This window comes from Heterocephalus glaber, unplaced genomic scaffold (assembly GCF_053883595.1).
Source record: "Heterocephalus glaber isolate CG9 unplaced genomic scaffold, H.glaber_assembly_v1.0 deba00001472, whole genome shotgun sequence".
In the NCBI taxonomy this organism is placed as follows: Eukaryota; Metazoa; Chordata; class Mammalia; order Rodentia; family Bathyergidae; genus Heterocephalus; species Heterocephalus glaber.
This window is the reverse complement of record NW_028258315.1, coordinates 84,954,804-84,978,156: the sequence shown is the minus strand read 5'-3', so window position 1 is coordinate 84,978,156 and position 23,353 is coordinate 84,954,804. Positions and strand designations below refer to the sequence as shown.

The 23,353-nt window shown below is 34.9% G+C and overlaps 1 protein-coding gene across 14 annotated transcripts in view; it reads right to left on the bottom strand.

The window, feature by feature from the left end:
* The window catches only part of Tbc1d5 (TBC1 domain family member 5), a 630,984-nt gene that overhangs the window by 38,742 nt on the left and 568,889 nt on the right, over positions 1–23,353 (bottom strand). For 8 of the 14 annotated variants that reach the window (XM_087181491.1, XM_087181481.1, XM_087181483.1 and 5 more), the window contains one exon: positions 10,555–10,718. In XM_087181491.1, coding sequence (XP_087037617.1) covers positions 10,555–10,718 — 164 coding nt within the window. Of the gene's footprint in view, positions 1–10,554; positions 10,719–21,910; positions 21,977–23,353 lie in introns of all 14 variants that reach the window. The other 6 variants (XM_087181487.1, XM_087181488.1, XM_004864266.3 and 3 more) reach the window with 1 other exon arrangement.

The window sequence follows — 23,353 nt, the reverse complement described above, 5'->3', positions numbered from 1 at the left end:
CAAGAGGGTTTAACAGCATCTTTCTACCCCTTTTATCAGGACTACTGGGATTAGGGCGGTACCATAGTAATCACACGCCTCTAACCTCAGCATCACACATTCCAGATTCAACTACCTCTGAAAAAGAAGTTGCAGCTCAACTGCATGAGGCTTTGGGGAGACATCTATACACAAACCATAACAATGTGTGTACGGTATGTCTCACTGACTTTTTAGTCCTAAATTAAAGAAGGATTGAAACATTAAGTACAGTTGTTAAGGAAACTGTCTAAAGAACACGTATCTTGGAAAAAAGGTCTCTCCTGGACAGGTTTGTGTATGGGAGTCTGACTGGCATGGGTGGTAAAATGTCCTCATCTTTTGGACTTTCAGGCAGTTATCTCTGTGTTTTAGTTTTATAACTAGGCAACCAAACTAATCTTTTGTAAACCCATATACCTCTCTCTTCCACCAAGCCAATTAGTACAGATGTTACTCTATTTCAGAAGAGTTTCCCTCTCCACTCACGCATGATCAGACCAGTTGAAGAAACCACCTTGCTAGCATCAGGGCCTCCAGCTAAGTTTCTCAGCTGGTTGGGTGAAACAATTTGTGAGCTTTCCTTTGCTGTTCCTGGCACCAAAAGTGTGTCTGCACAATGGCTGACCCAAAGAGAAGGGTCTTGGCCAAGGCTGTTTTTCTATGGCCAATCTAATTGACCAGTGTGAGGATGAAATCTGACACTTGAACCACCATTCTCTGGGTTGACTCCCATAATATCCCAAGAGGCAAACAAAACCTGTACCCTGCAGCAAATCCAACTGGAGGATCAAGCATACTTTAAGAAATATTTTATGTTACAACTGGTAAAGGGAACCAAATGCTGGAATCACTTTGATATTTCTCTTTTTAACATGAGCAATATCAATTCTGAGACTTCTTAAAAAAAAGATGAGAAGAAAAATTACCTGGTTTATCCACATACTGGTCACACGTCTGTTAGTTCTTGCCTCAAACTAATTTATAGAAACCCATCTCTCTCACTAAATAACAATAATTCCTATTAGGCTTTGTAAATAGCAGGTAAATGCCACTGGCCCTAGAGAATACCTAAAACCTGATACATGTGAATACTTGCATAGCACACAAAATGCTCAATGGCATTCTTTTATTCCTAAACTTGTACTGAAGGCCACACACAGGATCTGGCACAGAGGACACAGGGAGAGAGACCAGTGTCTGTAAGAGGCTCACAAGTGAATACAAGCAGATCTCTGCCATTTGAAGCAGAGGCAGCATCTGCAGAACATGTAGGACACTGTCATCTCCAGACACTGCTTCTCAGGTTTGGAGAGGGGCTCTGGAGTCTGCAGCTAAACCTGGCTATCTACGCCAAGTACTGCAAGCTTCCCAAGTTTATGTCGAACACAAGGTGCCTGGATTGTCATTGGAATGAATTCAGAGTTTTGTGTTCTTATAAATCATTTAGTCAGAAGAGACAGTGGAGGAAGAAACACAGAAATATGAGACAGCATGCTTGGTTTAAGGTAATTAAACAGTGCATATTCCTGTGGGGCTGAGATGCTAGAGGGAGGTCTTATGATAAGGCAGGAAAGAGCAAGGTTATCAAGGGCCCTACAGGCCAGGCCTCAAAACTGAAAGGTTTATCTAAGGAGAAGGGGCCCCAGTAGAATTCTCATGGAGAGTTAGAAACTGTGAGTCAGAAATATACAATGAGCAAGTTGGTACTGTGACATCTGGATGTATGTGGATTAATAAAATGGATTTACTGTAGTTTAAAATTTCCAATTAATGTGGGACAGTTTACTAAAATGAGAACAAAAAATTATACAGTATATAAACTTTCTATATTCTCACTTCCCCAACAAAATAAACAGGAGCCACACGCACGTCATTAGAGTCAGTCCTGTTCTGACACTTGTTCTGAACATGTGAATTTGTTCCAATAAGAACATTAGGGAGGAACTGACATAACTTGAATTTCACATTTTCGTATACACAATTTTATCCTTAAGAAATGTAGGTGACTACAGAATGCTATGTAGCTGAACCCAGGAATACATGAAATACCTTCATGTACATACTGCATGTACCTTGTCAATCACTTCAGTTCATAATGGCCTAAGCCCCATAACCCAAATCCATTGATTTCAGATAACTCTCTACACTTTACACTAACTCACAAGCTATTCTTACCTTGCTTTATGTGTCACTGATAAAAGTTCATGGGGTATTGTGTGCCAATCCCATTCACCCCAATAACACAGCACTGATTTTGGAAACATACAAGCCACCTTAGAACTGAGTAATATGAAGAAGGCTGTTCATATGAAGATGAATTCATTCCTGACAACCAAAAAAAATTATTATTTTTTCCACAAAGGTAACTGGGTACAGAAAAGCTTTAGTCAAGACACCTTGGCAGGACTCAGAATTAACTGGTCAGAAGTGCTACCTGACTGAAACACTCTGTGGGAGGTAGTGTTGAAATTCCCTGTTGTCTTCCTTCCCAAGAGGGCACTGCAATCAGGAGCCTCCACTCAAGGTAAACCTGAACCAACCCACAGCTGTGGAGCAGGCACTGGTGCCTGATGGATATAAGGGTAAAACTATGTTTTAGTTACTTTCCTCATTGCTGGAATACAATATCCAACACCAGCAAATTAGAGGAGGAGAGGTTTATTTTGGCTCACAGTTTGTAGAGGTTTCAGTCCATTGTCTGGTGGCTCTAAGGTAGGACAGCATGGCAGAGGGGGACAGAGCAAAAAAATAGCTGCTTATGTCACGGTGTCCAGGAAAAAGAGTCAAGGGAGGAGCTGGGAAGGGAAACATAACCCTCCAGGTCATACCCACAGTAACCCACCTCTTCTGAACAGGTCCCACCTCCTAACAGCAAGTCAGCTATCATACTCCACAATCCAGTCTCCTTAACATAAAGCCATTTGTTCTTGGGTCTATTACAAATATTATACTATGAGTTGCTATTATTAAATTTGTATCTATTGACTAAAGAAACTTTGGAAAATGCCATTTTGACTAGAAATTATAAGGCTATAGGTAGAACTGTACAAAAATATTATAAAAGAATTGGTAAAATTCTAAGGACAATCATTATCAGCTTAAATAATAAATATGTTCTGGGAGTTTGATTATATTATCTTTTGGTGATTCATATATTCAAGGCACTTAAAGTCTTTCAACCACATCATAATGTCAGGTTTGTGAAAGGTCTTGTTGACTGTTTTCTCAGAAATTTAAAACATTTTTTTGTGACCAATTATATTTCACAGACAATTACCCTATATCAAGGTCAAGCTTACATGAGCCAAGTCCACTAGGCTAATCAAATAAAATATAACAAAGTCAATCAGATGCATTTGAAATGATAGGCATCCTTATAAAGAGGATTAATAAGCATAAATGGAGAAGTCTTTGTGTAAATGTGTGATAATATTCTTATGGTTAAATGAACTGAATTTTGTTCTTGTGTTTTTCTTATCTTATTAGTTCTTCATGTTAATGGTGATACATTTTCTTCACACCATCCCTGACTTTTATTTTATCATTACCGCCACAAGATAGAAAGGCCCTGAATTTCTGAACAATTGTAGTTCCCTTTTCACTAAGCTAGGGCCTTCATGAACTCAAAACATGCTTTTAATTTCATTGGGAAAGGTCGTTCCCTTTCCGTGCAGGGCTTGCAGAGTATTTCCTTTTTGGAGAGAAAAAAAAATGCCCCTTCTCCAGAGTAATGTAGTCCAGAGAGCAGGGTGTGTATGATGCTTAGTGAACAAAGCGGTCTTGGCTCCTCTTTTTCTCCTTTCTCAAGTGCTTCAGCTGTGAGGTTCTTGGCGCCTACTACAGCCCAAAATACTTCCAGGTGTATGATTCCTAACACATGAGCATCTTGTAACAGAAAGCTGGGAGGAGAAACAGCAAAATTCAGGGAAAGAGAAAGCTTCTATAAAGGTGCATAAGCCTCCTACTGATTCTCTGGGCATAGGAGATCAGCTTTGTTATGAGAAAATCAAAAAAGGTATTCCTTAACCTTAAAGTTTCAGGGCTAAAGTGAAGGTCATCTGACTGATACAAATCTCTTCCAGCTTTGTTCAACAGGTCTAGAATTCCTCTGACAAGAGCAAAGGCTTTCATTCTGTTAAAAATGTCAGCCCCTTGAATTAAAATGTAACTTCCTGGGAAACAACATAGGTATTTTAAAGAATAAATGACAAGATGGAAGGGACAGAATACTTAAAATCAGGAAGACAGTATGTAGGAAAGGGTGAGAGCACCACTGGAGGCAATAGGGAGACAACATTACAGACTCCATAATCTGGCTTCTGGCCTTGACTGACTTACATCTGTGCAGCATAATTCAAAGCCCTCCCTTCCTTCTTTACCATGCACATGTGTACTTTAGGGCACAAATGACTGTCTCCAAAGCAAGATGCCATCGAGAGAATATATAAATGTCAAGTTTTTAGAAAGGTCATTGAAGGGAAGTAAATGTTATCAATGACACATTTAATTTAGCATGATTCAAGCCTACAGGAATTTCTAGCCAGGCATTGTAAAAACATCTAATTGCTTCACTTGAGTTCTTTCCAAACCATTGCGTATGACTCTGGGGCAGTGTTCAGCATGGGTACAATCTGGCATCTCTGCATGTCATGGAGATGATGGAGATTAAGACAAACGATGAAGAAAGCCTAGGTGTCTCACTTCAAAGGGCAATGCCTTACATAGGATTACAGTTAAGGTACATCTCTCCATTTCCTGTGATTCTGCTTTCATAGGCTCTCTGGATTTTTTGGTTTAAAATAAATTTACTGAACATAGAGAAGTTGAATAGTTGGTGGTAAAACTTGATAAAGGCTAAAATGTCATGTCCTGAGTTATGGAGAAGAGAGAGCTCTTGATGATGTTCCTTTGCTGTTCACATTTCGTTGCAATGGAATTATGTGGTTTAGGTGAGGCAAAAGGATGAAGATATAAGGAAGGAACTCTCTCATCTTGAGCCATTTCATTGGCAGACAGATGTAAACAAAGTTCAAAGGACTAAAACTATCATGCTTCAAATATCTGAATTAACTTGGCATTACATTAAAATTCCTACTATTAAACTTGGAAGAAAGCTAGAAAAATTGCTATGTCTAAATTTATTTTATATCTGTTCATTACAAAAATACATTAAATGGGAAGGGAAGTCAATGTTATCAATGACACATTTAATTGAATATGATTCTAGCCTATAGGAATTTTTTGCCTGTATTTCTGAACTGTATTTTAATTCAGTTGTCATTAATATCATTGATAAAATGAGATTACAAATATATGTATTAATAATTGAAAAAGATTCTATAATTAGATGACTTCTAGATATCAGCTTTCAATTTCATCCATTCTATTAGTATGACCATTGTATATGTTCAAACCACCAAAGGGTAAAGAGGAGTGTGTTCTGGGTTATAAACACACAGGGTAAGCTCTCCTCAGTAGTGCTATCAACACTCAGCTGGTGGGTATTTGCACCCCATTTTATGTAGGAATTGCTAGTTCATTTAAAAAAAAATTTCCTATTATTTATAAAAGATTTTGAACCATGGATAGACTTCTGGAAATCGGTATGTAGTTATCACAATGAATAGAAAGATGTCTTGTAGTTTGTCAGAAATTAAAAAACATGAACAAATTTTTGTTGGGTCATGTACTTTAAATATTACAGCTAATTCAAATGAATAAATTTTAAAGTTTTTCTTATATTCATTATTTTCTGTACCTTTAGCATTAGCAAAGATATTCCTAGAAAACAATTTGGCAATAATCATAAAATACGACTAACAGTGCTAAAACAAGTAAAAATCTATTTAACAGTCAGATAAATGACCAACTAGGTAGATTAAGTATTGGGTGCCATTTATATTTTCATGCAAAATAAAGCATAAAAATTAACCGCACTTAAGTTTCAAATAAAATTTTTCTTTAAGACAAAACAAATCAGGCCTTAATCAAAGCTTGTCTGAATTAAGTGAGTCCTAACAGCTCTTTTGGGAAACAAGACAGAAGAAAAATTAACTTTGTGAGTAAATACCAACCCTCAAAACAATGGTACTATTGATAGTAGTCAAGTTCATTTTTAAAACTTTCTACTACTTTGTTCACATTTCAGTAAAGAAGCATAATGATGTCTTTTATAAATATCTGCACAAGGCTTAATTTACTACCTCTTTAAATATTTAGCTGAATTTTGCTTTCTTTTATTATATAGCTAATCAATGGTATTGACAGAAGTATGATATATCTTCTTCTAAAAAAGATAGCTTATGGGTTACAGAAAGCTTTTATATGATAAACAAGCAATATTGAAAGGGAAACAAGTTCTACAACATAAATGGGATGAATGTATAGGATATATCACACCTATACTTATTTTGAAAATCATTTTCAAAACACCATTACATGCAGATTTCACCACACAAAGATAAGCTAGTTGTAAGCTACAACTAGCTTATCTTTGGCTTTATGTCTCTTTTCAATTCCTATTTTAGCTTTTGCTAATTAACATCAACAATCTCTTGATGCTGGGCCACTTTAAAAGATGAACTGTATTTTAAAAACTGAAAATGTCATATAGTTTCAGGCACAGAGGGCCCAAAGTAAGAGATGTCTTTGCTTTAATTTCTGTGAGAATCTGATGAAGATGACTTTAATGAAAACAATCTTGAGCTTTTTTGAGGACACAGATAATCTGTGTCTCACACCAAACTGGCCTGGAAACAAAAACAAAGTGGACCCAGGGATGGTAGGTACCCAGTTATAGGCTCTACTTTGTTGGTAATAGGTAGCTCCCATGGAAGAAAGATACCCAGCTGTGGGCCTGAGCATTTTCCAACTGTGTACTGTTAGACTGTGATAACCATCAGTCTCAAAAGTTTAGAAAGCTGACTTCTCTTACTTCAGGTTGTACTTCCTGGGTTAGCAGGTAGGCTCTGCTCATTCTACCAGAGAGAAAGATACTTGTGGAGGGTTTTGTGGTGGCACCTCCACTTAAAATTCACTGGATAGAGCTAGTCATATGACTCTGACAAATCAAAGAGAACAAGAAGGCATAATGCTGAAGAGCAATGAGTACCGTACATTACTACCATACATTATTTCATTAAATAAAACTACTGTATCACTTAGAAAACCATGAACTTAAAAAAAAATATGTCTACTTCCTCACACAAGTTAGCGGATATAAGTTGTGAATGATAACTCATGTTCATGTATGTAGGAAATTAAACTTACTCTATTTTTATTTTTGATGAACTTTTCAGTTTTAAGTTATAGTATCATCATCAAGAGAATTAACTGATAATGTAGATTAATATCTATGGTACCAAAATATAATAAAATGCAAATTAAACATGTCTCCATATGCCTTTCCTATTTATTTCCTTATTCTGGCTTTTCAGATACATGTTCTTTGTACAGATAATTGTCCTCTTCTAATAGCCAATGCATTCTATTTTTGTTGTAATTTTTAGTTGTTCTTTTAAATCTAAGTTATATATGAACATTTGAAGACTCAAACGATTCTACAAAGTTCGTTATGAACCACAGTTCCCACAACTCCACCCTCCACTTTCTGCTTCCCAGAAGCAAGCATTTTCAGTTCTTTTACAGTCTGGTTTTGTTTTCCACCACTATACCTCTAGCTTATATTGCTACTTCTTAATTTTTCCTGAGTATTCTCCATTGATTCCTCATTATGGGAGGAAGGAGTTTTAGGTCAACTGCCTACCACTCACCTGTTCCCTCATCTTCTATATAAACTTACAGCTCACACAGTGTACCTTCTCAATAGTTAGAACATGATTTTGACTAGATTGATAGTCAATAGGCTGACAAAATAACGTCTATGTAAATTCCAGTTACAGCTTAGTTATATGGGTTAACATAACCTTTCTTTCCCTATACATACTTTGTTTTTCTTTGGGATTACTAATTGTCTTTTTTAAAAAGTCTTTATAAAGCTATCAATAATTCAGATCCATTTTCAACTGTAGCTGTAGAATCTTCAGATTCAGGTCTTTTATTAGTGGCATTATATGTTTTATTTCCTCCCCTTTTTTTCCTCTATTCTCTCTGGAACTCCTATAAAAGTTCAACCTCTTAGGTCAATTAAGTTTCATATTTTTTTGTCTTATATTCTGTTTTCTGGGGAACTTTCTTTAATTTTATCTTCCAACTCTTCCAATGAATTCTGAGCTTTACATTTTGGATATCATATATTAATTTTACTATCCCCCTTTACCCCTCTCTGAAAGAATTACAGTCAGCTCTCCATATCTGTGGATTTAACCAACTGCCACTTGAAAATATTTTTTTCTTGTCATGATTCCCTAAACAATAAAGTATAATTACTTACATAGCTTTTACATTGTATTAGGTATCAAAAGTAATCTAGAGATGATTTAAAGAATATAGAAGGATGTGCACAGGTTATATGCAAATACAGCATTTTCTAGAGGAACTTGAACATTCACAGATTTTAGTGTCAGTGGAGAGGTCCTTGAACCAATCCCCCTTAAATACTGAGAGATAACTGAATATATTTTTTTCTGAAGTTTTCTTCCCCTAAATAGTTTTGTTTCTTCCTACTTGCTTTGTTCTATTTGTATTTGTCTTTCATTACCATACACTCTTTACAAGTGGCTGATGATTCTTAGCTGTCTTGCACATACAAAACTGTGTGAACTATAAAGCTAAGAGGAAGTTCTGGGTTTGTATGGGGCTTGTTAATGATTGGGTCCATTGTAAGATGATCTAGTGGTTAAGGCCATTATGTTTGCGGAGCGTTGCGGGCATGTGTATGTGTGTTTGTGTGTATCTTTTGCCCAAAGAAAACCCCTCCAATCTCCTGCCTGGTGATATCTCTCTCTCTCTCTCTCTCCATATATATATATATATATTTTCTGGTACTCTGGAAAGAAGATGAGGTTGGCAAGGAAGTCCTCATATTTAGCATTTTAATATATTCATCACTCCTTTTCCAGCAGGGAAGTCTCAGAGTAGTATATTCCTGATGTCTCAGTCCACAGACATTTTTTTTTTTACACATTTTTTGAAAATTAAACGTATAGTCTTCTGCTAGAGTGGGAAAAACAATCTAATTCTTGAAACAAGAACCACAACAAAAACTTCAACCAATTCTATCTTCGGGTGTACCTTCATCCTCATTCCCAGTTCCCAGGCTTCTGCAGTAAGAATACAGGGTAAATCAAGTTGCTTCTTGGATTTTACCTACTGCTGACTCATGGTTCAGATTTCTGGTGTTGCTTAGTTATCAATGCAACCTTATTTCCAATTAACTAAATTTGTTGCTGCTGTCTTCTCTTATGTTTTCTTATTCTTTGAGGGTTTATCTTTAACTACCTTTAGGCGCCATCTGTAAATTAAAGTTCCATTCTGCCCTTCTATAAATTATAGAATCACACAGTTCCTACACAATGAGTGGGACCCTAAAAGAGCCTAAAATAGTTAACTCTTTCCTTCCAGAGAGCAAAGTACATTCATGTGCTACATAATGATGCTTTGTTCAAAAGACAGATCACATATATGACAACTGTCCCATAAGATTATATCACCTAGTTATACTGCAGTTGAGTTTGTGAAAGTACATGCCACGGTGTTCACACAACAACAAAATGACTAAAGAATGCACTTCTCAGAACATATCCCCATCATTATACATTGTGTAGCTGCGTATTTTTCAATTTGCAGAGGTAATTGAAACACCAGGAAGCTGGCTGTCTTACTCAAGAAAATCCAAAGTCATACAGACAGATATAATGGTATCACTTATTCCATGCACCTTAAAAAATTATCATTCTAAGGTTATATAGCTATTTTTCTACTTTAGGATCATTTCAGCTCTAGCTAGATTTTGTATTACTTTTACATTTTATCCTTTTCTGGGAGGCAAATTAGTTCTTCATATTTATATTTATATTAGAATGAGGTGTTGAACTAGATATAATATGGTAGTTGATTTTTTTAGATATGTTCTTTTGAGAAATACATACTGTACAAATAATCTTTATGGTGCAACTATCAAAACACCATTCCATGAATATAGTTTACATATATTTTAAAAATAAATGGTAAAATCACTTTTTAATTTTCAAGAAATACTTAAAATGGAAAAATCAGCTCAGCTTATTTCAGGTAGTATAATTATTCATTTGTATGTTATTAGAAATGTTTGCATATTATTAGAAACTTTTAGAAAAAAATCATAGACTTTGGCCAAAAGGTAGAGGACCAAAGGATTGGGAATTTTGGAAAGATTAAACCTATTTAAGTTAATGCTTTTTTTTCTATTTAATACAGATCATAGCCTTAAAATAGTAGTTAATTTGAATGATCAAATTAATATACTTTTGATAAAATGATTTGTTGTAGCCCATAAGAAGTTCTATAAAATTTGAAAAACTTTAGGTACTTTCATAAATGCAGTACTTCAGAGGAAAATGAAGGATAAAAAACAGACTGTCTTTAAATACTTACAGATTCTTTTCTGCCCATAGTTTTGCTATGGGAGCGGGAACGTGAGATGTTGCTAAAAAAAGAATCTTTTTTAGTAGCAGATGAAGGTGGAGAGCCCATAAATTCTCTTCCCCCAGGCAAACTTTCAATGCTTGGAGATGAACTGATGTTTTTAGAACTTTGTCCTGTAAGAAAAATTAAGTAGCAGTTAAAATATCAGAGACTTTCATTAAGCTACTGAATCTATTACTTTTAATACTGCAAACATGTACTAAGAAAGACAGAATATAAGCAAAAGTATTAGAAAAAATGAATGATGATCATGATACACCTTTATTCACACTGTCAACAAAGATGCTGCTGTGTTAAAGTGTAACAAAGCTTGCTGTTCTTAATGAGATGGCTTTCTTTTATGGCTTCTGTTTTCAGTGTCCTGCTTAGGAAGGCATTTCTTACCCTAAGATGAATACTGAGATATAATTTAGGTATTTATTATAAACCTAAGTTTTTCATTTTCTCCTCTCATGAATTTTTCACTGCTCCTCTGCTTAAGGCAATAGCTTTAACTGCCTTTGGAGGTGATGGAAGATACATCTAAAACAATAGGAATGTCTATTCAACTTTGAATTTAAAATTAGTTTTAAAAGCCCACAGAACAAAAGATAAATCTAAGAAGCCAAAGTACTTTGATTTACAAGAACATGGGTTTTCACAAAATAAAAATTCCATCTTTTTCTAAGTTTATATAACAGAATTTATCTGTCCCTTCAAGATTTGGATTATCTACCTATACAACTTAATGGGACTAGTGACTTTTAAAGGGCATTATTATGATGACTTTTTGGATTTTCCTTTTTTTCCCCCCTCCTATTAAGTTTTTCTACTACTTCCTGGGTTGATTGCTATTGGATTATATCTTCCTTAAAAAAAAAAAAAAAGCCATGTACATGACAGTCAGAATAATGCCTATGCCCTTAATTCCCGGAGTTTACGAAAATATTACCATACAAGGCAAAAGAGACTTTGGAGGTCTCATTAAGGTTAAAGATATAATTAATGTTAAAGAAAATATCTGGGTTATCATGGTTGGCCAATCTTAGAAGAAGGCAGAATAGTGACTCAGAGATTTGAATAAGGAAGAAAAAGAAGTCAGTTGAAGCATGAGAGGGACTTGACCTAGCATTGCTAGCTTTGCAGATGGAAAAAAAGGGTCATGAGCCCACAAATGTTCTAGAAGCTGAGAAGAATCCTCAATTAACAGTCAACGAGGAAAAGGGGACTTTTATCCTATGCTTACAGTGAATAGAATTCTGCCGATGTTGCAAAAAAGCTCCTCTAGAGCCTCTTGACACCTGGACTCTAGCCTGGTGAGACCTATGTCAGAATTCTGACCTATGTAACCTTTAAATAGTACATTTGTATTGTTAAACCACTAAATTTATGGTAATTTTTTGACAGCAACAGAAAACTTTGTCCAGATTTCCAATTTACAAAATTGTATACAGTACTCCTACATTTTTTAAAATCACTCTTCTTCTGTATCTTTAGTTGTATTATAATTCTTATTTTGTACATGTTAACATTTTTTTCATTCATTCTGGATCAAGCTTACTGAATATGAGATTACTTCACTGTTTTAAAGAAGTATACTATGGTTTCACTGACAAAATCTGTTTTAATATGTTGTTAATCTCTTCTTTTATCCTTATGGATCCCTTTCCTTTCTTAAGGTATGTCTTGATGTTCTTTTTCTAGCTTCTTGAATTGTATACTTTAGATAATTTACTGTTTTATTTTCTAGTAATTATACTTCCTCTGAATACAATTTTATCTCACTTTCTCAGGGTGATATTTGGAAAATTTTCAAGCATTATCTAAAACATTTGAATTTTGGTTTTCTATTTCACTGTTAATCCAAGAGTTATTTAAAAAGTCATTCTACATTTATTAAGTTGTGGAATGTGTATATAAAATAAATACTTGAGAGTGGGAGGAAAGGGGGCCTGCAGGTAGACCTGAATTCTTGCATATCTCCAGATATTTTATCTTCCCATTTGAATGTTAATTTGCTTGAGAGTAAAATTATAGTTCAACGTAATTTTCTGACAGAAATTTGAAAATAAACACAAACGTATCCAGGCCCTCAGTTCTACTAATGAGAAATTTAATGACGATTATCTTATAAACAAACTTTGGGTTTTGTTGTTTATTTTTTTGGTCTTTTTGGAAAAAGGAGTTTCCTCCTTATCCTTGAAGTTCTGAAAGCTTTCTGTGAAATTCTTAGGGATGGGTCTTTTTTACATTCGGCCTACTTGTCAGATCTTTTTCAATCTCCTGGCCAAAGCATTTCTTTAGCTCTGGGAAATTTTCTTTATTATTCCTTTGACTGTTATACTCTACTTATGATTTCTAGACTTCCAGTATTTGCCATTATACTTCAAATTCTGAATTAATCTAAAACTTCAGGTAGAATCATTTAAATTTTATTACACTCTTGGAAGAATTTCAAATCTGGGGAACTATTATAATTTTTATTTCAATTTTCTTCCAAAATGAAAAAAACATTGTTAGCAGTTATATCTATCAAATCCTATAAAATTTTAGTTGCCTGGATTATTTTCTGAAATAAGGTAGGGAGCATGCATTATATATCCATGTATATCTACATTTGTATAAAATTTGTAACCTAAGTAAAATTCTATTACAATAGAATTGTAGGAAATCTTTCCATTTAAATAAATTATAACATTATCAAAGAAAAAATTTAAGACGCTATCCTAGTTTGTATATATCGATTGTTTACATGATTAAATTATAATAAAACCAGGAAACTTTTTATTTAATTCTAGATTTTAAAGGCACAGTAGCTGAATACTATTCAATTTGTCTCCAGTGTTCCTATATACATATTTCCCTAATTGCCTAACCAAAGAAGAAATCAGAAAATTAGAATACGTCATATGCAGTATACATACACTAGGTGTATTTCTAGGCCTCTGCACGTATATTTCATCTAATTCTAGTGATTTTGTGAGATAGTTACATGTGAAAAAATTAAGAGAGAGAATTTAATTCATTTGTCCAAGGACATAGAGTTACACATACAGATAGTGGCATCACAAGTTAAACCCAGATTTGTCCAAACTTAAGGACCATGCCTATATATACAATTACACTTCTGAAACCTGGAGTGTGACTCCAAAAGAAAAAAAAAAAACCCAAAGAACTATTAATTCAGAATGAAGCTGGGGGAGGAAGAATTTTTAGGATTTTGAGTTTTTTTTGTTTTTTAGCAATAGAAAATAGTTGGTTAGGCCTCCCTCTTTCAAAGCTACAAAGGCTCATATTGCTAAGGGCAGGGACTATGGTACTAGCTTCACCTGTTGGGAAGAGCTAGCCCTGTGGCATCATGTTGTGGGATAACAACAAAGGTATGCTGAAGTCCAGTCTGGAATGTCTGAAGAAAGCTGTACGTAGAGTGCTGCTTGATGGCGTATCATATAAGCCACATTTGGTTTTAAACTGTCTAGCATTCACATTTAAGAAGTAAAGAAAGATGAAGTTAATTTTAATATTTTAACTCCATATATCTAAACTATTATCATTCCAATGTGCCGTCAAAAATTTTTTGACATTTTATTTTTTTCACATTAAGCCTTCAAATTCAGAGTGTATTTTATACCTGTGGTATAGATTTCAAGTGCTCAACAGCCACATGTAGTTAGAAAATATTATAATGGATGGTGTAAGTATAAACGAACAGTCTGTATTTCCAAACATATTTCACAACATAAAGGTTACTATAACTATTATAACAAAATAAGGGGGAGAAATCTTTGGAAGGTCTGCTTAAATAAATTAGCTTATCAATTATTTACTATGTGAGAATATGTATATACTACACAAGAATTCGAAAGCAGTTTGTTCCTTTGAGGAGCAATAACTTCCTTAGGTTTCTTTTGCAGCTATTATTCTGCTAAATAAACTTCCTTTTCAGTAATAATTCTAAGGTCAGTTCTTAATCAGAATTTATCTCTGAATATCAAGTTTCAAATTAGTGGTAGTATTAATAAAGAACTTAGCCTACATCTCACATAAAAACTCTACAAAATGTTTGTTAACTACAGAAACTTCTTGTGTTCTTTGGGAACAAAAGAGTAGACCTGAGGAAAATAGTCATTGGAACAACATGTTCCCAAAGGGGATGATGAAGTATTTCCTCTGGAGATCTTTTAAGAAGCCCAGGTACCAGTATTCTTGGCTTGAGACAGAAGAATGAACTATCAGACTTCCCTGCCTGGTTTATGTCCAGCATACACAGGATATGATCACATTTGTATGAGTCGCTGGGGTAAATGGATGAGGCTTCATTCATGCTTCACCTGATAGCTCCTAAGCTGAGGGGTAGGTATTCTTAGCAAGTTTGTAACCAACAAGTGAGAGAGTGCCTGTGTGTGTTTCTTTGCAGTACTGGGGATTGAACCTACATCCCTACTCCATCACTACTTCTTTCATTCCCTAGGTCCTAATACTGAGAGTACTCAACCAAAAATCTTTTCAACTCATAGATTTGTGTTTCACAGTTTGGTTCTCAGGATTTCTGACCTAAGACAAATCTTTAAAATTATTTTATTCTGTAAAGTATTCTGAAATATACTAATTTGGGTTACTCCTAAGCCATCTCAGTTGTGGATGCATTTTTAATGCTTTTTAAAATTAATTTTCTTGGTACTCTTTGATCAAATTCATCATAGGAAATTTGTACCTGTACATAATGTATCTTGATTCTTTTTTCCCTCATGCATGTAATCTTCCATTCATAACCAACCATCAGGGAACAAGCTCCATGTACAGACTTTATGAGATGCCTATAGAAAGCTCTGTCAAACACTGGGATGGGCAGAAGACCACATGAGAAGCTCTTAATCTCTCAAATTAATTGCACAAGGGAAGTATAGACTTGTACATACAATATCCTACAACCTCAGATGATTAAAAACAAACAGAAAGGTACAAACAACACATTTTAGGAGCAAAAAAAGGAGTGTCTTTAGGAGCACAAAAATGGGAGTATCCAATCTTGTCTGAGATAATTAGAGATGTGAGTAAAATCTTAAAATCGAAGGAGGAGAGTGTGGTGGTAGTGGTAGTTCAGGAAGTGTCACTTCTGGCAGACAGTATAACATTTACAAAGGCATTTAGATACTGGGAACACCTAGCTTATCCAGAGCCTCATTAAAATGCTTAGTGCTCCCTGCCATCAACATGTAATTCAAACTAACACCAATACCAAATTATAAAATATTATTAAGTTCAACAAAATGCTACACTGCTTTGTATTCATGTGATATTTCAATGGCTGTGTGTGTGATCAAATATCAAATTCTTTCTATAAGTTGCTAGTATCATAAGCATGAGCTTAGTTTACCCCCAGTTACCCAGTCTTGGGGAAGAAAGGCGAGGGATGATGAAGCTATAAAAACAGGGTCAGCCAGAGGAGCTGCTGTCGTGTTACAGAGCCTTCCCTTTATTTCAATAAAAGATGATGGGAGTTACAGATTTTAAGCAGGAAAGTAGCATGAGAATTATAGGGGATTGATTAATTGACATGTATTACACTGGCCCAAGCAGAAAATTATAAAGGCTTAACTACAGCTATGATAGTAGATTTGAGATGTTTACAAGGTAGAATTTGTCATACCAATACCTGATGGGTCAGGTACACTATGTTTGGGTTTGAGCTCAGTTGGTATCTAGTCCTGTAGCCTTGAACAAGTCACTTGCTGTCCATATGCTGCAGTTCTCACCTACAAGTTGCTGTTTCTGAGTGAATAACGTAAGGGGTTTAGTGTGCTGTCAGAAGACACAAAACATTTCTAATGGAAGGCACAATGGTGACTTCCAGATTTAGAATAGGCAGTTTAATATGCAATTTTTGGGTTTTGGTGTTTTTTTTTTTTGGTTTAGAGGATTACAGGACTATTCTCTGACTCTTCTTTTGGTGGGACTTTTCCCAGTGGGATTGGCTGCAAATGTCCATGATCTCCCACAGACTTTGGGCAACCAGCTCTAGGCACAAAACTCATACCTACTTCTTATGACTATCTGACACAAAGCCTGAAATCTAGGCTACATTCTCCTTATCAAGTCGTGTGCCCTGGTGTGGGCTGTGTTTTGGTTCTAATTTGCACAAAGATACTATGTGGATTGGACACAGCTATGTCTAAGTATATTATATCCTTCCTTCATTCTCTTGGGTCAGATGTGCTCCCTGTCAATGGGGGTTTTTGTCAAGAGATTAAGCTGACTAGTCAGGAACCCTGAATGCAAATGGGTGGGAGGGAAAGAAGAAGGAAGGGGAAATAATACACATTAAGCTCTTAAAATGTCCCATGAATAATTATTTCAGGGCTTTTTTCACATAAAAACTCAATGAAAACTAAGAACAGTGAATTCCTAAGCAGAGAGACAGAATACAGGTACACCTGAGATCTCTTTAGACTTGAACCCTGGACCCTCAAAGGCAAGATATTCAAGAGGCTAGGAAGTCTAGGGGGCCTTGGTGGGAAGGCACAGCCCAGAGGAACAGAAAGGAAAAGCCGGGGTGGGGATTTAGCTCAGTGGTTCCGGCGCCTGCCTCCCAAGCACAAGGTCCCAAGTTCGATCTCCAGTACCAAAAAAAAAGAAGGAAAAGCCTGTGAAGCTCAATGCTGTGGCCATAGCAATACAACTTTACTCGATTTCAATATGAGCATCTGAGGCCTTAGCAAGTAATCATCTGTTACCTCATACATTTGGGTGACAAAAAGGATGATGTCTATTCCTTAAAGACATATATATTGGTGTCACAAGACTGACTAGAAGCAGGTTGTACTTAAATACCTCAGAATATACTTGGGTTAGCCTGATTACAGAGGTCAAGCACTGTTAAGACTGAGTACTTCATGTAAACTTGGGTTTTGTTTTTTTTTTAGAATATTGGAAGTGATAATTAAGAACAGATGGAGGTGTTGGAAGAGCTCCTTCATGATTTTATTCTAAAAACCAGAGGAAAGCATATAAGGGTGTGGGCATCACCACCACTACCCAAACAGGCAGCAGTTTAGATTGCTTATTGCGCAGGTGCTGGGATAACATCCACAACAAATGGTGATCTTATTGTCTTCTTTACAAACAAGAGGTTAAGTAACCAGCAAAGCAGTGATGGAGTTAGGGTTCAAACCCAGGCTGGACTACAGAGCCCATCTTGGTCAAAACTTTACCATGCAACCTCCCTAATGAGGACTCTGCCACATAGGCTGTAGTAAATGTGACCCAAAATTAGATTAAAGAAATATGGAATGACCCCTTTGGAAGTAAAGGGCAAAGTCTGACTTTGTTCTTACTCCAAAAACAACTCATTTAGTGTCTTTTGGAAAAGATATTCTGCAAAAATTTATTTTCTAGCAAATTCATGCTTCCCAAAATTCATTCTACATATAATATATTCCTTTGCCTCACAGAGAGTATAATGAACATAAGGTAAGTATTTGTTCTGCTTTAGGACCACCACTTTTTCAACAACCTGAGTGGCCAAAAGAGTGTCATCTACAGGAATGTCTCGTTTTTAGACTATTTCCTTACTCTTGTGAGAAGAAACTATGAGGTATGATCTAAAAATAAGGTGAATGTTAAATTTAAAAAATTAGTACAGTAAGACAGACTGTGACCAACTCCCCCCAAAATATTCCTCCTTGCTTTGAACACACTCATCCCATCAATTTTGCCATTTTCTAAAGCAATTCTGGAACACCTCTTTTGTGTCTTTAGTTGTACTGTCCTGGCTGCCTCGATGTCTTAAATCAACTCAAAGCATTTATTTTTTATGGTCATTTTGACTTTGGGTAAGAGAAGGAAGTTGCATGGTGTCAGATCTGGTGAATAAAGTGGGTAAGGTCACACAGTAATGCTTTTATGAACCTGCCTTTCGATGGATGGTACTGGGCACAAGCATCTACTACGTTTGATAACATTTCATAATGGCATTCATGAAAGAAAACATCCAGAACTGCTTTCAGAAAGTGGCCAGAATGAAGGGGACAAGTGTGCTCAAAGTGAGGGGGAATATTTTTGGAAAGATTAATGGTGAAGTGTCTCTTACTGCAATAAATTTTGAAAAGTTCATCATATATTTTGATACCTAGTATCTTTTTAAAAGTTGTCATTATTGCGTCCTGTTCTAAGTTGATATGACCTCTTTCCTGTTGGCCTACCATTTTCTGCTTGTCATCTGCAATGGTATATTTCTGTTGTACTTTCTTCTTAAAGATCTAGAAAGGAAGTCACCTCCAAATAAGTAAGCTCTTACCAAATTATCATGACTCTCACATTATTTCACCATGCGTATTTTTCTTAAAATATATATTTCTCAAAATGTATTTTTTTCTGAAAGAAATTATAAGAAATTTAACAATGGTTATCCTTGTAGAAAAGAGGTGGCAGAAAAAGTAGGAGGAGAAAAAGGAGGGCTTTCTCCCTTTTTCATTTAGTACCTTTAATCAAATTTGGATTGTCAAGTGTTATATGTTTTAGTTTTACCTTCAGAATGTCAACAGTAGTTATCTGGGCAAGGAGAGTAACTTTCTCTCCTGTTTTATATATTTAAAAAAACACCTGACAAGTGTTAAAATGATTTTTTATGTGTATGTGTGTATATTCATATCCACAATATATATATGCAAAACCATACATTTTAGAGATGTTCATGAAAATTACTTAAGAAACACAAACCAATTCTAAAGAAACCCTGGAAGTTAAATTTTCAAAAATCAAATTCTGCTGTAGCACTTTTTTGGGTGATTGCAACCTACTCTACAGACCTAAAATAGAACTTTCCAATACTTTTCTAAAAATTACTTATTGACCTAAATTGTGAAATCACATTTTATATTAGGTTTTTCTTAAAAAAATTAAAATTCATATAACTATCATATGTTATTGTTGTTGTTTTTTGTTTTTTGAGTACCAGATAATGAACTCTGGACCTTGCACTTGCCAGGCAGGCTAGGAGCCACTGAGCCAAATCCCCGGCCCTAACTATGGTATGTTAAATGACAAAGACACATATATAAAAGCTCATTAACAAAAACTATATATAATCAAAGAACTGGCCTGGGGGTATAGCTCAGTGGTAAAGCACTTGCCTAGTGTGTGTGAGGCCCTAGCTCTGGGGAAAAATATAATCAAAGAATTACTGAAAATATGAATATTTACTTCATTTCTTTAATATTTGAAAAAAGGTACTTGAACAAGTCTAAATAGTTGAATTTCCTCAAAATAGGGGACTATAATTGGTTTGGCATGTCTGATGAAATTCTCTTTTAATATTATTGATCCTATAAAGCATACATAGCTATATTTTTTGTTGCCACCACTGTTTTGGTGTACTTCTCCTTGCTTTCTGGCACTCTTCAGGAAATATGCTGAGGAAAACACAGTGACAAATCAAGGTAGGTATCATCTCATTATCCCATGTTAAAGTTATCATCATAGACTGAGAGCTATTTATTTGGGACTCATATCTCAAAGTAGCTGGAACCCTCCCCTATCATACTGATACAATCCTTGTCAGAATAAGGAAGTAGAGGCATTCTGAGCAGAGTATTCAGAAAAGAACTGGTTTCTTATTATGCAGGTTTAACTGGGTCCTTTAAAGCAAAGGTAATGTTTAAGCAAGCTGGTGAATCTGTAGGGAAAGCCCAGTGACCAATGAAAACAGAGCTTGAAATACAGAATGTACTCAATAAATATTTGCTGAATAAATGTATGAGATGATTCTACTTATATAACAGGTTATTTCAACAAAAATGATATAACCTTTCTCTTCAAAGTTTGAGTAATATTTTTCATGTGGTTCTGGTCTGTGGAAAAAAAAGAAATGGATTGAGCAACAGCATAGAAGTCAGAATGAGCATGTCAACCCTAGGCTTTCTTTTTTTATAGGTATAAATTGGCTCCATAGTCCATGGCTTCCAGAGAAATAAAAGTTGGGATAACAGCAAGCTTGTTTAAAAGTTGTCTGTGGGGCTCATAATTTAATTTCAGGGAACAAATTTAACTCCTGTGAATTTTCTCCACATTGTGATCACCCTGATTATCTATCTAAACTGACAAAAATTTCTCTAAAGAGAAATCATATGGAGATATTGATCTTTCCTATTGCTCATGCTACTTCCACCCTTTATTATATCGATCTCTTAACAGACACCAAGAAGAATGAAGAGTTCTTCATGGAATTCCTGAGCTAGAAAAGCCCTTAATGCTCATCTGGTTCAATTACCAGAATACAGCCAGAAACTACCTGTGAATCACAGAACTAAATATAGAAGAGAGAGCACATTGTTCTGTTGCCATCAATTATCTGCTAATTACAATCCATTCTTTTCTGTTAACTTATTTAAAAAAGCATTAGTATTATGAGGACATATCACAATCAGAACAGCATTTAATACTACTAGCATTGGTTATATCATGTGGCTACTTTAAATTAAAGGAAACATGATACAAATTTTAGTTAACAGACTATATTGTTATCATTTTAGTCTGAATCTGAATGTAAGATTCTTTAAGTTACTCAAGGATTCCATTTAGCAAGAAATCCTCTCTCTGGCATACTTCATCTAAAATATTGCATGTCAAAAGATTAATACAGCAAATTTAAATATTTGTATTTTTAAAAATTCCACAGGAAGAGCTGAAAATGGATTACGACTTTTTTTGTATTTCTTAAACTATGTTTTTTACATTTTGAGAAAATGGATATATGAAAATGGTTTTTATTTTAAAACACTGGCTATTTCTGACATAGATATTTGCCATATAATATTTTAATTTGTGTTAATGTGGTATGAAGACTCTACTTAAAAACATTTCAAAATCAAGTTGTAATTCTTTTAGGTAAAATATAAGTACCTCAGACAAATCATAGCACATAAATTATTTAATCAGAATTAATTTGTCAAATGCTGTCACAGAGAACCTTTGCAACAAAAAGAACACCTTGCTGTCAGCTACTCTATAAAGGATAATGTTCAATTAAAAAACTACAAAATATATGGTGAACCACACTTTGTAAGAAGCTTGTGCACACTTACTAGAAAACCCACATCACCAAGGCACAACAGTGCCACTCAGTGGCTGAACAATGGTAGTGGACTGATAAACAATGAATGGAGTGCCGGCAACAGGAAAAGCAGAACAGGCAATGTTAACACTGTAAGGAAGTCTGGAGAGAAGAAGGTAGGGAGGGATGGAGGGAGAGAAGGAGGAAGAGAGAAAGAGAAAGACTAAGAGACTGGGGGGGGGGGGCGGGCTGGCTATGTTGCTATGGTAACTGTACCTTGGAGGTCAGTTAGAGTCTGGGCAGGAACAGAAAGCTGAGCATCGCTTCCTGTCACTACATCTCCTGGATTTCATAAGAAAAAATAATATGAGATTTTTATAAGAAGGAAACAACCAACTTTACTTCTCTCTTTCATATTCAATTAATACTTTTACCAAATTACTAAAAATATAGTATAACAGAAAATGTAACACAAGATTAGAAAAATATATTTTAAAAGGAAATAATGTTTCAAAAAATATTTCCTAAGAATTTTGTTTGTTTTTCCTACAGAAAAAGCAAACAAGTTTCTACTAGATTAGAGTATAGAAAACTTTAGCAATCGTAAGACTTTGCTGAGCAAATTTCATGGTGCTACAAATATTAGTGTGATTTTATATTGTTTTTTTTTTAAACTTCAAACCCAAAAGAAAGTGATAAATCATTTATTAACAGCCATTCTTTTGAAATTAATCTCTTCCAATATTATACAAATTGATTTTTACCTACACTTGAAAGCAATTCTTTCAATGGTAGGACCTAAATAAGTTCTAATTTCATAGTAGATAATGAAAAGATTTTAAAAGTTACCACATATACTTACAAATGTTAACATATAAAAATAAAGCTGTGAACTACACCCCCTTTATTTGATATACTTATTATAGTTAAGATTTCATTTACAAATTGGACATGTAGTAAATGCTTAAAATAAAGTAGTGCTCAAAAAACTTTTTTTTTAGTACTGGGGATTGAATTAAATTTTTTTTTTTTGTACTGGGGATGAACTCACGACCTTGCGCTTGCGAGGCAGGCGGAGGCACCACTGAGCTAAATCCCCGGCAAGATTTTTAAAAATAATTAAAACTAAAGATAAAGGAAACAAGAATAAAAAAAGAGCACTTCAACAACTAAGAAAAGGAGCATAGCAGGAAGTCCCATGAGGAGCCTGAAGTGCTCTAACAAGGTTCTGATTTCCTTCCTGAATGACAAAGTTCAACACTGAGCATAGTCACTGTCAACAAAATAACCTTCTGGCTATAGCACCATAAGGCCTATGCTATTTTGAGATTAACAAACCTTTTTAAAAAGTACTATATTTTCCACAAAAGATAAATTATAATTAACAGAATTACTTCTCCTTTACCTTTTATATAATATATACAGTAGTAAAAAAATCAAATTTTGAATTAAATAACATGCTCTCAGTGTGCTGACCACTGGCTACGATTATTTAAGCATGGCCAACTCATCTGGAAATTGTTAAATTGTAATTATATCATCCCCATCAATTAACAGGACATACATTTGCATTCTCCTATAATGGAAAGAAAATCTATAAATAGTAACATATTCCAAACAAGTGATAAACAGCTTCCAGGGGAAATGGTCAAGTCCTGAATTTTCATAATATAGTTAACTCTGAATTCACTGATAAATGATGGGCCTACTTTTTGTATA